The sequence below is a fragment of the Dipodomys spectabilis genome, unplaced genomic scaffold (genome assembly GCF_019054845.1).
Source record: "Dipodomys spectabilis isolate Male_0828 unplaced genomic scaffold, ASM1905484v1 ptg000024l, whole genome shotgun sequence".
Lineage (NCBI taxonomy): Eukaryota > Metazoa > Chordata > Mammalia > Rodentia > Heteromyidae > Dipodomys > Dipodomys spectabilis.
This window is the reverse complement of record NW_024870701.1, coordinates 23,717,255-23,737,808: the sequence shown is the minus strand read 5'-3', so window position 1 is coordinate 23,737,808 and position 20,554 is coordinate 23,717,255. Positions and strand designations below refer to the sequence as shown.

The window sequence follows — 20,554 nt, the reverse complement described above, 5'->3', positions numbered from 1 at the left end:
TTGTTTAAAAATCATACTTGATTTTTCTTTCATGGTAAGTTATCTTGGATTTGAAGAAGCCCTCATTTTTCCCCTTAAACTCATGACATTACTTGAAAGAAACTGACTGAAATAATCATGTCTTATCTAGTGGTGAAGACCCAACTTTACCCAATCTGTGCAAAGTAGTTGCAGTGGAAAAACACTAGCTGTAAGGGTCACTAATGTACTTGACCTTTTTGGAATGTTAACTTAGTCTGTTTGAGATACAAAAAGTACAATTCTCTTTATGCCAAGTCATGGCAGTAAAATTTTCTTTGATTTTTTTTTTTCCCACAAGAGTAAAAAATTAAATGTTACTTCTGGAATGAGATCAGAAACTCATTAGTTATCCCTTAAGTACTTGTTGACTTATTGACTTGAAGTTTCCTTGACCTCTCCCTTCCTTTCTTATCTTGCTATTGAAAAGAACTGGGTATGTAGCAGCATTTGTCTTCATGTTCTTCAGTTCCCACCTGCTGTTGGTATGTGTAGGTCAGGTGAAAAGAGAGACAGGAAAGATAGAGATTTTATTGGATACCTATAGTTCTATATTTGGTACAGAAATAGCAAACATTTAAATTTTATTAATCATTCTGATCTAGTACAGTTTTTTTTTTTTTGGGGGGGGGTCCGGTCATGTTGCCTGAACTCTTGGCCTGGGCGCTGTCCCTCAGCTCTTCAGCTCAAGGCTAGCGCTCTAGCACTTGAGCCACAGCGCCACTTCCGGCTTTTTTCTTTTTGCTTATGTGGTGCTGAGGAATTGAACCCAGGGCCTCAGGCATGCAAGGCAAGCGCTCTACCACTGAGCCACCTTCCCAGCCCCACTAGTACAGTTTCATGGTACAGACATTTTCACTTTTCTTTTCTTTTTTTTTTGGCCAGTCCTGGGGCATGAACTCAGAGCCTGGGTGTTGTCCCTGAGCTTCTTTTGCTCAGGACTAGCACTTCACCACTTGAGACACAGCACCACTTCCAGCTTTTTCTGTTTATGTGGTACTGAAGAATTGAACCCAGGGCTTCATGCATGCAAGGCAAGCACTCTACCACTAAGCCACATTCCCAGCCCGTTTTCACGTTAGCATAGTGTATGACACTGGTCTGCTTATTTGGAGTCCACAAATCATTTGTTAAAAATAGGTTACTAAGTATATGAGTGCAAAAATCTAGGTGCTAGAGGAGTTTATATACATGTCTTCATTCATTTTTTTTTTAGTACTTTTAGCTTTTTGCTCAAATATTGACCTCCTTTCAGATTTTTCCCCTCTCTGCTATATTCTAAAATTCTCTTTTTTAGTTCCAAGAAGTTTCTCTTCAAGTATGGGTATAATTTCTGGTTTGTTTGGTGGTACTGGGGTTTGAACTCAGGTTCCTGTGCTTGCTAGGCAGGCACTCTTACCACTGAGCCATACCTCCAGGCATGTTTCTCTTTCTCTTTTTTTTTCTTTCAGTCGTGGTGCTTGAACTTAGGGCCCAAGCACTGTCCTTGGGCCTCTTTGTGTTCAAGGATAGTGCTCTACCACTTGAGCCACAGTGTCACTTCCTGAAGTTTTCTCTGTTTATCTGCCCTGTACCTGTCCCATTGCCTATCCATTAACCAAATGATAACCACCACCTACCACTTAATAGATCATCTTTATACTAAAAGTAAGTCCAACTTCTGCTGAGAAGCTCAAACTTCTTAGCAGGTCATGCAAGACTATTGAGAGTAGTATTGAAGATCATGTGCTTTCACTTTTTAACTACTATTAGACTATAAACTTTTAAAGGATAGAATTTCTGTTGTACCACCTTCTTGTAGCTCTATTGGAATATTATTATGAATTTGAGTGATCCCTCAAAACTGGAAAGACCCAAAAAGGAATGGCTTTATTCACTTAGGCCTTTTGTGGTTTTAAGAAACTAGTTGAAGATCTCTACCATTCTCTATGAAAGTAACAGACCAGGGCTTTGTACTATTTAGCATATTACTATCCACTAGTTTCCATTACTATATATATGACTTAATTTTCTTTTAGCTAAAGAAAGGATTTTAAGTAACTTGCGGAAGCATGAGGCACCCCATCCTTACCTTGTTCTGCACTCCATGCGGCCTCCTGTGCCAGTCATCAATTCAGCTGCACTTCTGAATCAGAAGGACACCACCCAGCTGGTGTGCAAAGACCTGAATCTGTTACAACAGCAGGCCAGGTAAGATGATGAAACCTTAGGATTGTGCTCCCAGCCTTGGTACTCTGACAGCCTGGTTGATGTATCACCTAGATTCACTTCCTCATCAGCAATCTTGCCATGAGGTTATTTTGTCAGACTGGCTCAGATGGTTTACTTGGTGAAACAAGTTGTGACAAGTCTTTTAAATTCACATTGAAATTATCTTACCTTCAAGGTTCTGTTTCCTGTGGGGATATTTCTGGGTGTCTAGTGGGGAGATGGTATTGGAAGGGACTGAAATGAAATTTATTCATTTATCATTGATTTGCTCTGTTAATTTGTTTTTTAAACAATTGACATAGATATTTGGTTGAAATGTAAGAATATCATTTGGTGATTTGATTTCACATAGTAAATAGAGAAAAATAACTTGCTAAATTTTTATTTCTAGCTTGCAGTCTTGTGATGAATGCATCTGGAATAAGTGTCTTATTAACAGTAAATTACCTTTATTTTTATAAATTCTGTATGTCATTTTGTTGGTGTATTTTTCCTTAGCTATATTAATAGGTCTAGGCATTTATTGATTGTGCATGGTGTATACACATGGGCACTTGTCCATTAACATAATAACAAATATATTAGGGCATCAACTCACCATGTAGCTCTTTTGGGGGGGATGGTAGTGATGGTGCTGAGTATTGAACCCATGGCCGTGTGCATCCTAAGCATTAGCCCTACCACTCATGTTTAGAGTTCATAGTCTTTGACATTTCAGTACCCAAAAAGTCACTAACACTTAGAAATAAGTCACCTTTTTAATATGATTAAAAGAATTTGAAATTCTCATTTGTTAAATAGTTTGTATCCATTTAAAAACAGATTCTAGGGCTGGGAATGTGGCTCAGTGGTAGAGTGCTTGCATGGGGCCCTGGGTTCGATTCCTCAGCACCACATAAACAGAAAAAGCTGGAAGTGGCACTGTGGCTCAAGTGGTAGAGCGCTAGCCTTGAGCTGAAGAGCTGAGGGACAGCGCCCAGACCCAGAGTTCAGGCCCCTTGACTGACCAAACAACAACAACAACAAAAACAGATTCTAAACAAAGCTTTATTTTTATTTAAAAGTGCTCTCACTTTTCTATAAGGCTTTATCATTGTTTCCTAACTTTCAGGTTGATTAGTTTGTCTGCCAAGAGATAGAATTTGGCCAAATCTTGGTATATACACATCTTGGTGTTTTGTTACTATGGAATACACATATCTTTTACTGTAGTGCTGGCTGAGGGTGATGAGAAGCCTTTTTCATGCAACTGCTCCTGGTTTTCTTTTTCCTCTTGGTGACGCTTTTCAGAACTGCAGCTCTTCGGGAATCTCAGCAGGTTGCCCTGGATGGTGAGCTATTGGACACAATGCCCAAACAGTATACTAACCGAGAAGAGCAGACTACCCTGCATTTGGAATGTAGAGGCAGTGGGGGTAAGAAATGCCAAGGACCAGCAGTTGTAACAGTCCAGGTAAGATTGCTTGTATTTTTCATAATTTAGAGAATTTTAGTTGAGACTCTTAAATTGGCCTATCACTGAGAAAGATTGAATGGATAATAGCACATGATTTTGTATCCCAAAACGTTTTGTAGTTTCAGGGAGAATGAAATTATACCCAGAGCGAATCTTATTTTCTATAAGTACCTCATTAGTGCCCCAAGGCAGATGCTCAAATAGGAATTTAAGGAAAAGCAGAATTATTGAGAAGATTCTTAGAGGGAAGGGTTTAAAGTCATCCTCAAAAGGTAAGGAGGCCGCTACTTTGGAATCAACTAGAAGAAATGAGGGAATAATTGTCATTGTGTTGTACAGGGCCAATGGCTAGCTAAGTCTATTTCAGGTGTTCTGGGGAGTAGAAAAGATTGGTGTGAATGATCCCTAAGAGCCCTAGTGGATGCTCTGGACAGTGGGGAACCTCTAAGTGTAAGAAGGATGTGGGAAGCAGATTATTTGGATGGAGTTTGCCAATAGGCAGATGAAAAACGTGTAACAATATGGCTACAAATTCAAGTGTTTCTGTCACCTTGCACTAGAAACACAGAACTTGAATCTGTGATATCATAAGACTAGAGAGTAGAAACTGACCCTAAGCTAACATATCAAAGCTAACATATCAAAGCTCTCACTATAGGCAGACCTCAGGAGAACAAATCATAACTTATTTTTTCTGTACAAGAATCCTATGAAGGGCTGGGAAGGTGGCTCAGTGGTAGAGCGCTTGCCTTGCATGCCAGAGGCCCTGGGTTCAATTCCTCAGCACCACATAAGCAAAAAGAAAAAAGCCGGAAGTGACGCTGTGGCTCAAGTGGTAGAGCGCTAGCCTTGAGCTGAAGAGCTGAGGGACAGCGCCCAGGCCCAGAGTTCAGGCCCCATGACCGGACCCCCCCAAAAAATAAAAATAAAAAAGAATCCTATGAAGCAGGCATTATAGTGTCTTCATTTTCTAGATGAGGAAATAGAGGCAGAGAAAGGTTTAAGTGCCATGTGAATATGAAATTGCTAGTGAGTAGCAGTGGAGCCACTGCAGGCAAACATAATGTACTCTTAGTGCTATGAAAGAACTATTTGGAGATTTCACTGCCTGTTGCCTGAGACTACATTGACACAAAACAGTTCTTTTTTGTTAGCTTTTAGAAATTGAGGACTTTTGTGTGGCCAGTACTAGGGCTTCAACTCAGGGCCTACGTACTGTCACTTTTGCTCAGGGCTAGTGCTCTACCACTTGAGCCATAGCTCCACTTCGATCTTTGTAGTGATTAACTGGAGATAAGAGTCTCAAATACTTTGTTGTCCAGGCTTCTTTTGAACCATGATCCTTAAATCTCAGCCTCCTGAGAAGCTAGGATTACTTGCCTGAACTACTGGCTCAATGTATTTGCTCATCCTTTGTTACTCCTTTGTTACCCTGGTGCCACCCCCCCCCCCCCACTCCCCTCCCACTTGTCCTTGTTTTTTTGTAAACTTACATTATAATTGTTTCAGTTTATTCTTCATCAGATTCCTCGTCTTAGGATAAATTTTCTGCAATAACCTTTTATACTTACTGTGTTTTTCATTACCTTTGAAAATTTATAAATTTATTTCTAATCTAGAGTTAAGAAATTTGGAGGGATGGGTGAAAATGTTGAAAAGGGGTGATGTTGACAAAGATATATTGTATTCATAAACTGCTTTGTTAAATGGCTGCTTGTTTGTACAACCACTTAAAGATTTAAAATATAAAAAATATATAAAAAAGAAAGATCTGAAGTAGGAACTCAAGCACAAAGCCGATGCTTTTTTATTTGTGGTGCTATAACACTTCACAAGTTTGGAATCAGATACATACATATATATGAATTTAAAATAATTAAAAAAAATACCTTTTGGTTAAAGAAGAAGAAATTTGACCTAAAAGTTGAGTCCAATTCATTTCTCTGTAGTTTATTGGAAGCATGTCAGATTCTTAAACATTGCATTGTCTTGACCAAGTGCTTTCAAAAGTTAGTTTTCTTTCAGTACATTTTCCCCATTTACTAATGCTGTAGTAAAAACAAGGTAGATGTATTTAAGAATCATCACTTGCGAAAGTAATAACACTAGAAGAAGTTTGTCATATTAGAGTTCAAATTGGAGAAAGAAACTAAAAATATATCCAGTTATAAGAGAGAGATGTCTTATTGCCAGTCTGTGCTTTTACAAATACAGTATTTTTCCATGTTTTAAAACTACCTACCTTTGCCTAGTTCTTAATTCCATATAGAGAAGAGAAAGCTCCTAAAATGCATTTTCTAAGTGCTGGTGAAATAAATACTAATTCTGACTGAGAGGCTTGTTCTGTGAAAATCTGCAAATATTTGCTGCCCCATCTGAAGAATAGGTCTATTGGTTTGACCTGTTAACTCTCAGGATCTTTCAGTGGAAAATACCATGAGGCAGACTAAGGAGCCTACCAATGACTTGCCTCTTTTCCTTTCCAGAAAAAAGAGATCACATGTCTAAAAAATTGAATCAAAATGTTCTTTTATAAGCTTTTGTTAATTTTGAAACAAAACACATACCATTTTCTAAAATATTTAAAAAATAATTTTGTTCAAAGAGATGTCAGAAGAATACAGATTATAACCATAGCTTAGATATTTTAACAGACACACAAAAATATTTGTGCATTTCTTTCTCAAAAGGAAATTTGGGGGAAAGTGGCGCTGTGGCTCAAGCGGTAAAGCGCTCGCCTTGAGCTAAAGAGCGCAGGGACAGCGCCCAAGCCCAGAGTTCAAGCCCTACGACCGACCAAAAAAAAAAAAGAGATATCAAAAGGAAATTTGGGAAATGAGTACTTGAAAGGTGGGAGGAAATAGGGTCAAGGGGAGGGAGTTAGAAAATAAATCAAAGAAAAATTGGTAGCTGCCAATATAGTTTGCAAAAGATGCATGAGAAAGAACAGGCAGAAGGAAAAAAAAGAAGTTACATAGAAGCCTAGTTAGAAATGTTCAAGTTTTTTAGTTTTCCCCTGGCTTTACTTGTCTATTTGGTGTCCTGACTTTGAATTCAATTTGAGAGATCCAGAAATTGGGGGGCCTCCTAACCTCTTAGCCCCTAGAAGCTCAGTACCAGTAAAAGTGAACAACTTTTACAATATACAATTTATAAAATAGCTTTCTTAAACTTATGTAGGAATTGCTAGTTGAGGCACTCATGAGCAGTGATTATAGTTCTAGGAACTGAACATAAGATTATTACTTGTTTTGGGGAGGGGGTCTGGTTGTGGGGCCTGAACTCTGGGCCTGGGCACTGTCCCTCAGCTCTTCAGCTCAAGGCTAGCGCTCTACCACTTGAGCCACAGCGCCACTTCCGGCTTTTTTCTTTTTGCTTATGTGGTGCTGAGGAATCGAACCCAGGACCTCAGGCATGCAGGGCAAGCGCTCTACCACTGAGCTACCTTCCCAGCCCCAAGATTATTACTTTTTAATCTACTCATTAATTGCTGAGAGCAAAGTAGAAGAAAATTGAAACTCTACTGTGAAGTATGATTGTCTAGGCACATCAATTAGTTTTACTCCAATATTTGGCCAAAGATTGTATTTGAACCTGAGGTCATCCAGGTTGCACATGGATGGTTTGCTTTTGGATGACTTGGTTTTGGAAAAAGGGGTATTAGTGGAGAATGGGAGAATAAGTTCTGAGTGTTTATGGTTTGTCATGAAAATTATTGGAAGAGTATGTCCTGCAAAAGATAGAAGTCCTCTATTGCACATGTGTTCCATATCGACTTCTTGGTTCTATTTGGTAGTTTGATAAGCTTAATAGCTTATCTTCTGGTGATTTTGACTTTATGAAGTCTCTTTTAGTCCCCCTAAATCTCTGACTACTTCTCATTTTCAGAGTTTCTCTTCCTCAGTTAAAACACTTGGATTGCTGGTTGTGCTTGGTTCTTCTGCTGATGCCCTTCTCCATATGGCATCATCTGTGTTCAGTTACTGTCTGAGCTAGTTCTTAATCTGGGGTCTCTGAGTTGTCTTCAGAAGGTTGGTGAAGCTCCTGAAAATGTTTACAGACTCTTTTTCTGGAGAGTGGATACCTTCAGTAGATCCTCAGAGTAGCCTAGAATTCTCTTTTGAGTTTCAAATCTAAATTTCTGCCTGTTTATCATTCGACTAAAATGTCTTATAGATACTTCAAACTCCAGAGGCCTCACTCTATCATCTTTACTCTCCAACCCATTCTTCTTATAATTCCACTTAACTAGATCTCCCAGTTGGAGACCTTACACCCCACTCACCCTGTGATTCACATCAAGTTACTTCCCAAAAGATTTTGGCTTTGCCCTTTAAATTGATTCCCTTCTAACTTGATTTATCAATAGTGCCACATGGTAGCCTGCCTCACTCTCCATTGAACTTTTGTAATAGACTTTTTACTCTTCTCCCTGACTAGTCCATTTTCCACTCTTTCAGCCATCTCTCCCAACACGGATCTGATGACATTTCCAAGCTAAAAGCCTACATTTGATCTCTAGTATATAAGGAATATGATTCTAGAACCTTTCATAATTTGATCTTTTCCTAGTGATCTCATTCGTCCCCATTCCTTTTTCCCATGTCTGTCCTGCTTCTGTTCTGTTCTCACCTGTTTTTCCTGACCTCCTCTTGGTGAGGTGAAAGCTCTGTAGGCTTTCCCTGGCCCTTCCAGATGGAGAAGTCTTGTCCTCTCCTGGCAGCTTGTGCCTTAGTGTAGGTTGAAGTCACTTGTTCCTTCTGCCAAACTGAATTCTCTGGGAATAGGGTTTCCATTAGCAGTAATTCTTTGCTTGTTCTTACTCTTCAGTTCGTTTAAACAGCCTACTGTGCTTTTTATACATAGCAGTTTCAGTACACTGCTCATCTGACCTTTCTACTCAAATACACTTGCCTTCCAGACAATCAATAAGGGTGGTTGTACTGCCTTCCCAGCCTGTTAAGAATTTTTCCATCCATTTCTTTTGGCACTCCCATATCCTAAGTATTATTTTAGGTGCTTTGCTTGCATTATCTCAATCTTTATAGAATTGGGTTATGTTCAGAGAAAGTTTGAAAACACAGCTAATAAATGGTTTAGGTAGAAACCCACATCTATCAAGATTCAAGACCTTTCCTTTTCCCATTCAGTGCTGATTTATTTTACTATATCGGCTTCAGAAAGCTTTGTCCCTTCCCTCCTCTCCCCCCCCTCCCCTCCCCTCCCCACCCCCCCTCCCCTCCTCTCTCTTTCCCCCTCCTCTCCTTTTCCTTCCTTTCCCCTTCCCTTCTCCTCCCCTCCTTCTCTTTCCCCTTCCCCTTCCCCTTCCCCTTCCCCTTCCCCTTCCCCTTCCCCTTCCCCTTCCCCTTCCCCTTCCCCTTCCCGTTCCCGTTCCCTTTTTTGTGCCAGTCCTGGGGCTTAAACTTAGGGCCTGTACAGTATCCTTGAGGGTTTTTTTCCCCCCCCTCAATGTTAGTGATCTACCACTTGAGGCAACAGTTCTACTTCCAGCTTTTTGGGATTAATTAGAGATAAGAATCTCACTGCACTGTCCTGCCCAGGCTGACTTCAGGCCATGATTCTCAGATTTTAGCCTCCTGAGTAGCTAGGATTAGAGGCATGAGCCACCAGTACCCAGCTAAAGCTTTACTTTCTAAGGATTGGAGGTGTGATTCTGAATGAGCTGATCATGACAATCAAACCTTATTTATTTTTTAATATGTTCCCCCATCAAACTTCATTTAAATAAACATACGAGTATCATTTTGAGTTCATATAGTTACAAAGTTTGTGATCTTAACTGAACAGTCTGGATTGGATTACTTTTTAAAAAGGAGCTTCATGGCAAGTATTTTTTAATGTTTAAAATAGATTTAATGGCTTATTTATAAAAATTTCACATTATAGCACAATGTTGCTCAATAGAATTTTTCTAGGAGGTCAAATCCTGGAAATTTCCATCTATCTTCAAGTCTTTGAACTATGTATAGCTTGCTTGGGATATTCAAAAGCCAAATATATTTTATGAGAAGTGAGACATGCTTCTTCTGTGGTCTCTTGGCCTAACAGAAGCCTTTAATCATTTGGTGGAATTCCCTGAGGTAATGGAGTGCTTTATAATTGGTTTCTTTTGTTGTACTTTGGTATTGTAGGGCATACTTGCTAGACTCAGGAATGATTGATTATCATGTGAAAAATTGGTCCATTCCTAGAAAGGAAAAATGGAAAAGACCCGCGAGAGCCTCCCATTATTGTAAAAACTTGCTGAAGGATGCATTTTGTCTAACCCTCTAATTTTTTTTGTCTAGTTAAAATGACTCATGGAGAGGTTTCTACCATGCTGCTTTGTTCTATTGTCTTTGACTTCTTGTCATTGTGCTTTCAGTGTTTCTCACATCTGTTCTTAAATTAAGAACATTTTCAACAGTGGTGGGAAAGTAAAGACTATACAACATTGGTGAGTTCTATAGAGGAAAGTTATCATGATCATAAAAAAATAGGTACATTCAGTTTACTATCAGAGTTATGCTTTGCTGGGGTTCTGTGTAAGCAAGAGGGTATCATTACCTTTCAATTTTTCTATAGAACTTACAACAGCAACTCTAACAGAAATATAGGCTGCATTTAGATAATAAATGTAAGTACTTTGAGTATTTAGGTAGTAAATGTAAATATCTTGAATATATTATTTCCAGAAGAAGTATATGTAACCATTGCAAGTAGTAGCTGAAAACGAGATCTGGATGGGTTCATATACAGGGAAAATGTAGATTCCACTCTTCATCTATGTGGTTGGGAAGATCATAAGAGGAGAATATGAGATTTAAAACTTGTGCTTTTAGGGCTGGGAAGGTGGCTCAGTGGTAGAGCGCTTGCCTTGCATGCCTGAGGCCCTGGGTTCCATTCCTCAGCACCACATAAAGAAAAAAGAAAAAAGCCGGAAGTGGCACTGTGGCTCAAGTGGTAGAGCGCTAGCCTTGAGCTGAAGAGCTGAGGGACAGCGCCCAGGCCCAGAGCTCAGGCCCCATGACCGGACCCCCCCCCCCCAAAAAAAAAAAAAAAAAAAAAACAACTCGTGCTTTTAAAATGTACTTCTGATCTTTTCAGTATTTATTACTATGTCTGAAAGACAAGTCCCCAGTATTTGTTTGCTCTCTGGTTTAACTATACCACACTATTTAGTCCCAAACCCTGACATCAGCCAAAGGACTTTTCCTTCCTCTTCTTCCTAAATCCCACAGCTATTATATGGTTCTTTTTTTTCTTTCCTTTCTACTCCATTTTTCTCAGTTCTGATATAAAAGACTACAAAAGAGATTTTGTTCTCTTAACTGCCCATTGCAACCTGGTACTAAAATGGCTCAGGGCTCAGTACTTGCTAATTTTAGACATTAAGTCTGATGGTTGCAGCCAGTTTAGCGTAGTACTTTCCTCTGTTTGTCAGTGAAATGGAAGGTTTGAACTTGCCTCAGTCTCCTACATAAAGGCCCAACAGGAAGGTCATTTACTGTGTTCTGCCAAAGGATATATCATCATCAATGTTAAATAGGTCCCTGAACAAGATGTCTTCATCAGCCTTTAAGATTCTATACTCCTGAGCAATGAATGCTTCACATGTGTCAAGGGAATGTTCATGGGCCTCATTTTTCTTTGTTTCTTGGTGTGTCAATCTGTGCTAGGTAACAAAAATACAAATCCTGTCACTGAAAGCAGTGACGCTGTGAGGTACACAAATGTGAAATGAAGAAGGTAAATAAGAACATAGCATATTTCCCTCTGTAGTCAAATAGGCTGATAGTTTTGAACTGGCCATCTGGTATAACTGCTGTGGCTTTGAAATTAGGATCAGAGTGCCCAATTTCGGCAATACTTGAAGACATCTCACTATTAGTACTTCCAGCATATAAGTCTTTAAGTCAGAAACCACAAAGACAAGCCAGAAAGAGGACCCCCACATCTATTATGTGGCAGGCTGGACCCAGAATATCCTCTGCATCCAAAACAGGAAATTAAAAATGCACACAACAAAACCAGTTATTATGAAGGTCCTCATCAGTTAGAGAAAGAGTCTGTTAAAACTACCTCAAGTAGGAAAGACACAATCCAAAAAAGGATATTTTTTTAATTAAATTGAAATAAATGTTTTTTTGTTGTTTTGTTTTTGTTGGTTGTGAGGCTTAAACTCAGGGCCTGGGCGCTATCCCTGCACCTCTTAGTGCTCACGGCTAGCACTCTACCAATGGAGCTACAGCACCACCGCTGGTTTTTGAGTGAAAGTCTCAAGGGGACTTTTCTGCTCCTGCTGACTTTGAACTCAGCATGCAATTGATTTGGGCATTATTCCACGTTTTGTCTTATTTTGATGTTTATAATTATATATCATTACTTTTAAAATGGCAGTTTTATGCTAAAAACATCTGTGTTGTCTTTATTCTGGGCACACACATAGCCCAAGTGTTTGAAGTTGCATTGTGGATGGTGGATGGCAAGAACATAGAGGGTTAAGGCATAGAGGGGAGGGGGATAGAGGGTTGAGATGATCAACAGAGGAGAGCCTTGGTATGCCTCAAGAAAGCCTTAGTGGTAGAAGACATTGGATCATTTCTGATGAGGATTTGAAGAGTTGAAAAATGAAATAAAGGATATCTCATAAAAGACTGAATCACTGGTATATTTTCATTCATACCCATTTTTAAGGCTATCATATGTAGATATAATTCTATTTAGGTTTGATTCTTCATAGAAAACTTCAGACTCAGTAGTTGAGCTACACCCAGCCTTTTGTTTTTCTTTTTTGAGAAAGGATCTTTCTTTATAGGCCAGGCAGCTCTTTTACCTCTTGAACCTCCTCTATTCCTCAGTGCTAAGATTACTCTTTTTTGGGGGGGGGGGGGGGTCCGGTTGTGTGGTCTGAACTCTGGGCCTGGGCGCTGACCCTCAGCTCTTCAGCTCAAAGCTAGCCCTCTACCACTTGAGCCACAGCGCCACTTCTGGCTTTTTTCTTTTTGCTTATGTGGTGCTGAGGAATCACTATGTCTCATGCATGCAAGGCAAGGGCTCTACCACTGAGCTACCTTCCCAGCCCCAAGATTATTCTTTAGTAGTGATTTACCCTCTACTTTTGAATAGTTTTTGACAAATTTTCCTTATCCCTCTCAGTTTCAAAGAAGTTTTTGTTGTTTTTTTATAGTATTGGGATTTGCTAGGCATGTACTCTACAATTTGAGCTATACTCTTGACTCTTTTTGCTTTAGTTATTTTTTAGATAGAACCTTGCATCTTTTTTTTTTTTTTACTACAATCCTCAGGAGTATGTACCACCATGCTCGGCCTTCAACCACATTTTTGAGCTAAATTCTACTATTAATTGTAACATTTTTATCACATGGCAGTGTATTTGTAATAAAATACTTATCCTAGAAGCATGTAGGAAAAAACCTGTTAATCTCTTTAATTTTTATTAGTTTGAAGGCATGCATAAGAATGAAGCTGTAAGCCAGCAGCTTCATGTTTTGCGAAAAGAAGTAAAGCAGTTGCAAGCAGAAGCTGCCAAATCCCCATCACTTAATGTTGTAGAAGCTGCCGTGCATGCAGAAAACTTGATTACGTAAGTTTTGATGACATTTTAATATAAATAACTGTTTTGTTACTATTGATAATTACTATGCATGCTATTGTATCTTCTCTTTACCTCACACACCCAGTAATTTAGTACAGAAATAAGCAAACTTTAGCCTTTGGGTCAAATCTGACCTGATACCCATTTTTATAAATGAAGTTTGGTTGGAATCCATTCACCTATGTTATTTATAATGTCTGTGGCTTCTGAGCTAAAACAACAGAGGTAACTTGGTGTGTATGTGTATATATGCTGGTCCTAGAGCTTGAACTCAGGGCTTGGGTGCTTAGGTGCTGTCCCTGAGCTTTTTTTTTTTTTTTTTTTTTTTTGCTTAGGGCTAGTTTTCTTATCACTTGAGTCACAGCTTCACTTCCAGCTTTTTGGTGGCTAGTTGGAAATAAGAGTCTCATGGACTTTATTCAGAGCCTCCTGAGTAGCTAGGATTACAGGCATGAGCCACTGGCACCAGGCCGGTATGTGACAGATACTTTCTATTTGCTCTGTGGTCTTTCATAGGAAAAGTTTGCAGATACCTTGAATTATGAGTTGATGCAGTGACATGCTAAGTCACTAAGTGAAGTTCTTTTTCAGTTGCTTAGGGGAACTTGGGTTCTCAGGTGTAATGGTTAATTGTGCATGTGGCCGATGTGGTTTTTTTCTTAGAGCTCCTGGCTTTAACTTCACTATCTTCTTTCTTCCCAAAGCTATACCATAAATAGTTGGGAAGGGAAGAAGTTGACCCTTTGCTTATGGATGGCTCTACATTCTGGTATTGGCAGCTAATCCTCTCAGAAGAGTAGAAAGTAGCATTAAGTCCTTTTGTGGGTTGGGCTAAGGGGCCTGGGAAGGAGAAGCTGATCAGGTGAACCATAGACTGGGAGGGACTAAAATAGTATGAGAATTGGAAGGGATATGTTTATTCCTAGGCCTTATTGCATACAAAAATTTTTTTTAACTTAGTGTTTTGAATTTTAAAATGTAGAGGAATCAGGAAGTGGAAGTGTGGCTCAAGTGGTAGATTGCTAGCCATGAGTAGAAAAAGAAAAGAGCACAGGGCCTTGAGTTCAAGCCCTAGAACTAGCACCAAAATAATTTAATAAATTGATCAATAAATTATAAGACATCAGCCACGTAGGGTGGTATACACCTGATATGCCAGGAATTGGGAACTAATGCAAAGGGATTGAGAATTCAAGGCCAGTTTGGGCTACATGGCAAGACTATCTCAAAAAATAAAAAAATACATATAAAAGTAATAAAGTCAGAGTTATTGTGTTTAAATATATTATGTATGGGATACAACTATGGATTACATAATAAACTTTAGAAGTTGTAAGAATTGTTAGTTAGAGCTGGGTGCTGGTGGATCATACCTCTAATCCTAGCTACTCAGGATTTGAAGCCAGCCCAGGCAGAAAGTCCCTGTGAACTGGAAGTGGTGCTGTGGCTCAGGTGGTAGAGTGCAGCCTTGCGCACAAAGAGGCTTAAGGACAGTGCCCAGGCCCTGAGTTCAAGCCCTACAACCAACAAAAAAACAGAAAGTTAGTCATTATAGTAACAACTGTTTCTGTTCCCTTAGTAAGAAAGCATAGAAATTACTATGTGCTGAAAGTGAGTTGTTGAGTGGTATTTGCATGGGGCTCTGAAGATAAAAGAGTTTTTATCTGAGAAATATAGACCCCAAATACGGATTCTTTGACAGCAGTTATTTGTATCCACGTTTTCCCATAGGGCTTTAGTCAATGCCTACAAGTTGCAACCTATACTTGGGCTTCAGAAAGTTGGCATTAGCCTTTTCTTCACTGTTGTGGATTATGTCAGTGATGAGACTCAGCGCCATCCTCCTACAAGACAATTCTTTACGTCATGCATTGAGATTTTGGGACAGGTAAGGTATTACCTTGTTGTTAGCCTTATCTAGATATGATGAGTTGCCTCAGTGTCTTTGTTAGATACTATTAAGAACTGGCTTCATGCTTTTCAGGTTCAGAGTTTTAGCTAATCTGATATCTAGTCTGTCATGAATACATTTTTCTAGTTTCTTACCTTATTATTTTTTTAACCTTAAAATTCAAACCTATCAGCCTTATCTTTTATTATCTATGCCAAAAGTTAGCTTTATCAAGGCCTTCCTGGAAATTGCACGTTTTCACTTGTATTCTAGAAGAAAGTTAACCAAGTTAAACCAAGGTAAAGTTATCCCAATTATAGGTTATGAAAATTAGCTTTTTAAAGGTTTTTAAAACATTTCTCAATAAAATCTGTAACCTCAAATGTTTATTTTCTTGATATGTTGTGGGAATACCTTAGTAATCATAGTGGGCACAATGAAGTTTCCAGATTCAGATTACCCAAGTATCACCTGAATTGGAAATGATGAGTTATCACTTGCTTTTAGATCTCTTGATTTCCATTTAGAAAAAATTCCACCTTACTTAGTACCTGTAAAGATTGTTTGCTTAGGTAAAAAAGGGTGAGGAGAGAACTTGGTGACATTTTCCCTTCTGATTTTTTTTTGAGGTGTTTATCAGTGGCACTACATCAGAATGCAAGAAGGTACTTCAGACCATTCTGAAGAACAGAAGGCTCTGTTCCCTTTTGTCTCCTTTCTTCACTCCCAATGCTGCGCCTGCTGAGTTCATTCAGCTCTATGAGAAAGTGGTGAACTTCCTAAGTGAGGACAACAGTGATATGATTTTCATGCTGCTCACTAAGGTGAGGAGTGACTCAGTCCTGATGCTAGGATGTGTAGAAGTTACTGTTTCTGCCCACTTTATATTTTGTGTGATCTTCGAGCAGCCTGACATTTCCATATTTTGGGTGGTTTTCCAGCATCCTGATTCCACAGCTTCTTCTTTTGGGGTAGGGTGCTGCTTGTGTACGAGTCTTATTCGACATAGAATAAATAGACAGTTTTTGAAAATACTTAAAATAGTAGTTTAAAATTTATCCTGAATTTGTGCCTAAGTTCTGTTTGATAAATAGACTCTCATTTAGAATAAGCCAGATCCAAGCAAGTTGCTTTTGTCCTCATTATAAATAAAATATTAACTTTGTGAGACAAATCCAGTGAATTTACTTGACCAGTTGAGAATGTCAGAGTTTTCCTTATTTTGCTTTCAATTTTATTTCTTTGACATTTATAAAGCAATAAAACTGTGGCAATTTTTCGGGCCTAAAGACTAGGTTCAATGTATAATAGGGGAAAACATGTTTTATATTGTGGGATTCTGGAAGATAGTACCAAAAGCCTGAAATTTTATTAACTGAAGTAGATAATGGAGGCAGCTCAGAAAAATGGCTATTAAATTGAGACAGTTCTATAAAGTGGCTGCTTGGTTCTGGCATTGTAAATAGGGAAGAAGAACTGTAAAATTCCATGTCATGGAGAAGTTACTATTATGACAAGACAGGTGGAAATGTGTAGCACTTTCAGGAACAGAGTAAAATTACAAACAAACCAATAAATAAATGGTGAATAGATTTTTACATTACAAATAAAATACTATGAGATGAGGAAACTGCTTCTGAGATTCCAGAATGAAGTGGGAGGGTGACATCATGGCATCAATCTGTTGGTGAACATTTATATATTATGATACTGGGGAATGAACTTGGAACTTCTTGATTGCTAGGCAGGTGTTCAACCACTTGAGCCATGCCCCTATCCCTTTGAAAAATACGTTTTGTGTGTGTGTGTGTGTGTGTGTGTGTGTGTGTGTGTGTGTGTGTGCTAGTCCCGTAGCTGGACCTCACTAGACATTGGCCTTGAACACAAAAGGTCAAGGAGCTTGGTAAGTTAATTGGAGATGATTGGAGATAAAAGTCTCTTGGACTTTCTGCCCAGGCTGGCTTGGAACTGTGATACTCAGATCTTAGCCTCCTAAATAGTTATGATTACACCAACACTTGGCTCCTTTTTAGTTTTTTGTTTGGATAGAGTCTTTCATGTTTGCCTGGGGCTAGCTTCAGCCCACCATCCACCTACCTGTTATCTATGCCTCCCACTTAGCTAGGATTATAGGTACACACCACCATGCCTGCCTTACTGATTGAAGTAATGAATTCTACCAACTTTTTTTGCCTGGGCTGGCCTCAAACCATATTCTTCCTGATCTTTTGTCTCCTGAGTAGCCATGCCCTTTTCTTTATTTGATGAAATTCTTGTATTTGTTCAAGTACTTGTATATTGATTTTGTTTGTTTATTTGATTGGCTTGGTTTATTTGATTTATTTCTTGGTGCTGGGATTTGAACTGAGAGCCTTGTACTTGATAGGGAAGCACTCTACTACTTGAGTCAGACCTCCAATTCTATATGTATGTTAGTTCCCATTTTTATAGAATAGTAATTATGAGGTAATCTTTGACTTTTAAACAAATCTATACAGATTTCTATAGCATTTAATTTTCTAGTGTAAATAAAACTTTTTTATTTCTGTTTCTTTTTAGTTCGATCTTAAACAATGGTTAAACACCACTAAACCTCCTCTGTCTGATCGTACCAGGCTTCTGGAGTCCATTCATTTGGCACTTACTGCCTGGGGCCTTGAACCAGATGAAGATATTTTGATGCCATTTAATCTTTTCTGTAAACATTGGACTTACCTTCTTCTCTACCAATTCCCTGACCAATACAGTGATGTTCTCAGATTGCTGATGCAAAGTAAGTGTCTTCATTTAATTGTGTCTAACTCGATCTCAGTGAGCCAGGAGCTAGTGGCTTATAACTAACTATAGCTATGCAGGAGGCTGAGAACTGAAGATTACAGTTTGAAGCCAGTCTGGGCAGAAAGTCATAAGAGTCTTATCTCTAGCTAACCAACAAAAAGCCAGAATTGGATATGTGACTCAAGTGGTAGAGTATAACCTTGAGCAGAACAAAACAAGTGAGAAAACAAGTCCCTGAGTTCAAACCCCAGAACAGCAAAAAAACATAACTTTAGATCTCAGTAACTATTAATAACCATAGTTACCACTCTGCTAACATTATCCAGAAATGTACAAAAAAATGGAGCACAGGAGTTGAAAATCACTAGATGACTTCTTTTTAAAAATTTTAAATAAATAAATGTGTATGTGTGTGTGTGTGTGTGTAAATCTTGAGGAGTTACAGTTACACAAGTCAGGTAAAGAGTACATTTCTTGGACAATGTTCTTCCCTCCCAGTTTTTCCCTCCCATCCCCACTCACAAAAACCTGGACTTCCTTAGGTTGACTTTGCAGCTGTCCTGAAATGGGGTGAGATGGGTGAGGATCTGCTTACTACCAACAGCACATCTAGCAAAGGAAAGGCAGGAAAGTCCCTATGAGACTCTTATCTCCAAATAACCACTCAAAAACCAGAAGTGGAGCTGTGGCTCCAAGTGGTAGATCAGTGCCTAGGAACATAAGTCCAAGCCCAGTAACCAACCAAAAACAAAAAAAAGGGATAAAAAGATAAAAAAGAAAAGTGTATAGTTTGTTTAATGAACTTATACATAGTTAATTTTTATTTCACATTATCAAAAATTTCTCAAGTGTTGTGGGTTTTCTTTGAGACCTTTTAAAGAGAATGTCAAATGTAAACTACTTACTTACATAGGCCAGAAAAAGTAATTCAGGTAAAAGCTTACTAATAACAGTGTCACCAGCTCCATGTTAGTGTTCACAGGATTTTACCCTTTGCTCTTCTCATCTTCATTCTTCTTTGGAGAACCTGTTGTTTTCCCTGGCTTCATACCATCTTCTAGGTCAGCACAATATTGCCACACCAATAGCTTGACCCTCCATTCTCCTGTTTGATCCTACTTCCCCTATGATTGGAAGGTACTTTAGGAGGTAATAGTCTGTCTTGGGGGTGAGAAGTTTGAGAGTAGCAGGGTTGGGTCTAGAGGGGGATGCTGGCTGATGGTTTCCATGTGCTGCTTTTGGGTATTGGTTTAGGTTTTGCCCATTGTAGGAGTTGGGAGGAGACTCCTTTATAAGAGTCTAGACTCCAGGCTTGCATTCTGCCCCTGGTTTCCCTTGTCTGGACATTTGTTTTGCTTACACCTGTAGTAGCTGTTTTTCTACAGCCTGGAAAGTGACACGTTGACCATTCCCCAGTAGAATTAGGAGGGTAGGGTTCCCATCTGTTTCTAGCTCCAGGGACTTTGGTAGAGATCACTCCTAGCTGGACTATTAGGAACAAGGCTGTTTGTTATTTTAATAGGTTTTCTTCATATATCCCTCTGAATTTGTATTGGAGTTTTATATGTGTCCTTGATTCAAATGGAACAGATTGGGAAAAGACATTGACCTGCTGCTATCTCTGTCCCTTACCTTGTTCCCTAGGCTCTGCTGAGCAGCTGCTGAGCCCTGAGTGTTGGAAAGCCACTCTGAGAGCCCTGGGCTGTTATACCCTAAATGACCAGCAGGGGGAAGCTTCTGCTGAGAGTGCTGGGCTTCAGAACTCTGGAGATGTTCTCTTGTCAGACAAACAGGTATATAGCATTTGGTCTTTTCAGTGTATATTTCTCTATTTCTCTTCCATTTCCTTATTGTATAGTGTGTGTGTGTGTGTGTGTGTGTGTGTGTGTGTGTGTGTGTGTGTGTGTGTGCGCGTACACGCGTGCGTATACACAGGTGTATATATTTACCTATACACACATGTATACGTAAATGCACAATATACTATATACAGTATATATAATACATAATATATATAAAATACTATATATAACATACTATGTATACTATATTATGCATATATACTATGCTGTATATATACATACTATTTTAAAGCAACTGAAAGGATGGTTTGTATGCATTATCCCTATGTTTTTTTGTTTTTTTTTTCTTGTTGGTCGTGGGACCTGAACTCTGGGCCTGGGTGCTGCCCCTTAGCTCTTCAGCTCAAGGCTAGCACCACTTGAGTCACAGCAGCACTTGTGGCTTTTTCTGCTTATGTGGTGCTTAGGAATCGAACCCAGGGCCTCATGCATGCAAGGCAAGCACTCTACCACTGAGTCACCTTCCCAGCCCCTATTCCTATGTTTTTCTTTATCAACCCTCTGCCATCTGCATGTCCTTTTTGCCTGGATCACTTTTTTCTCCTTTCCCTAAGTCTAATTTCTTGTACATCTGGCCAGGATAAGGCCCCTGCTTTTCCTTTTTAAGCCTTCCCTCCACATTTTGTCACATCTGGTATAATCCTGAGCTCACTGGATGGATTTGCATGTGGAATCCCACAGAGTCCTCACTTTTACCCATTTTATCTGATATAGATTCT

At 39.1% G+C, this 20,554-nt stretch overlaps 1 protein-coding gene across 1 annotated transcript in view; it reads left to right on the top strand.

The window, feature by feature from the left end:
- The window catches only part of Epg5 (ectopic P-granules autophagy protein 5 homolog), a 106,478-nt gene that overhangs the window by 65,861 nt on the left and 20,063 nt on the right, over positions 1-20,554 (top strand). The window contains exons 26-32 of the mRNA XM_042675092.1: positions 2,037-2,208; positions 3,520-3,682; positions 13,150-13,292; positions 15,036-15,192; positions 15,825-16,019; positions 17,755-17,968; positions 19,618-19,766. Coding sequence (XP_042531026.1) covers positions 2,037-2,208; positions 3,520-3,682; positions 13,150-13,292; positions 15,036-15,192; positions 15,825-16,019; positions 17,755-17,968; positions 19,618-19,766 — 1,193 coding nt within the window. The remainder of the gene's footprint in view (positions 1-2,036; positions 2,209-3,519; positions 3,683-13,149; positions 13,293-15,035; positions 15,193-15,824; positions 16,020-17,754; positions 17,969-19,617; positions 19,767-20,554) is intronic.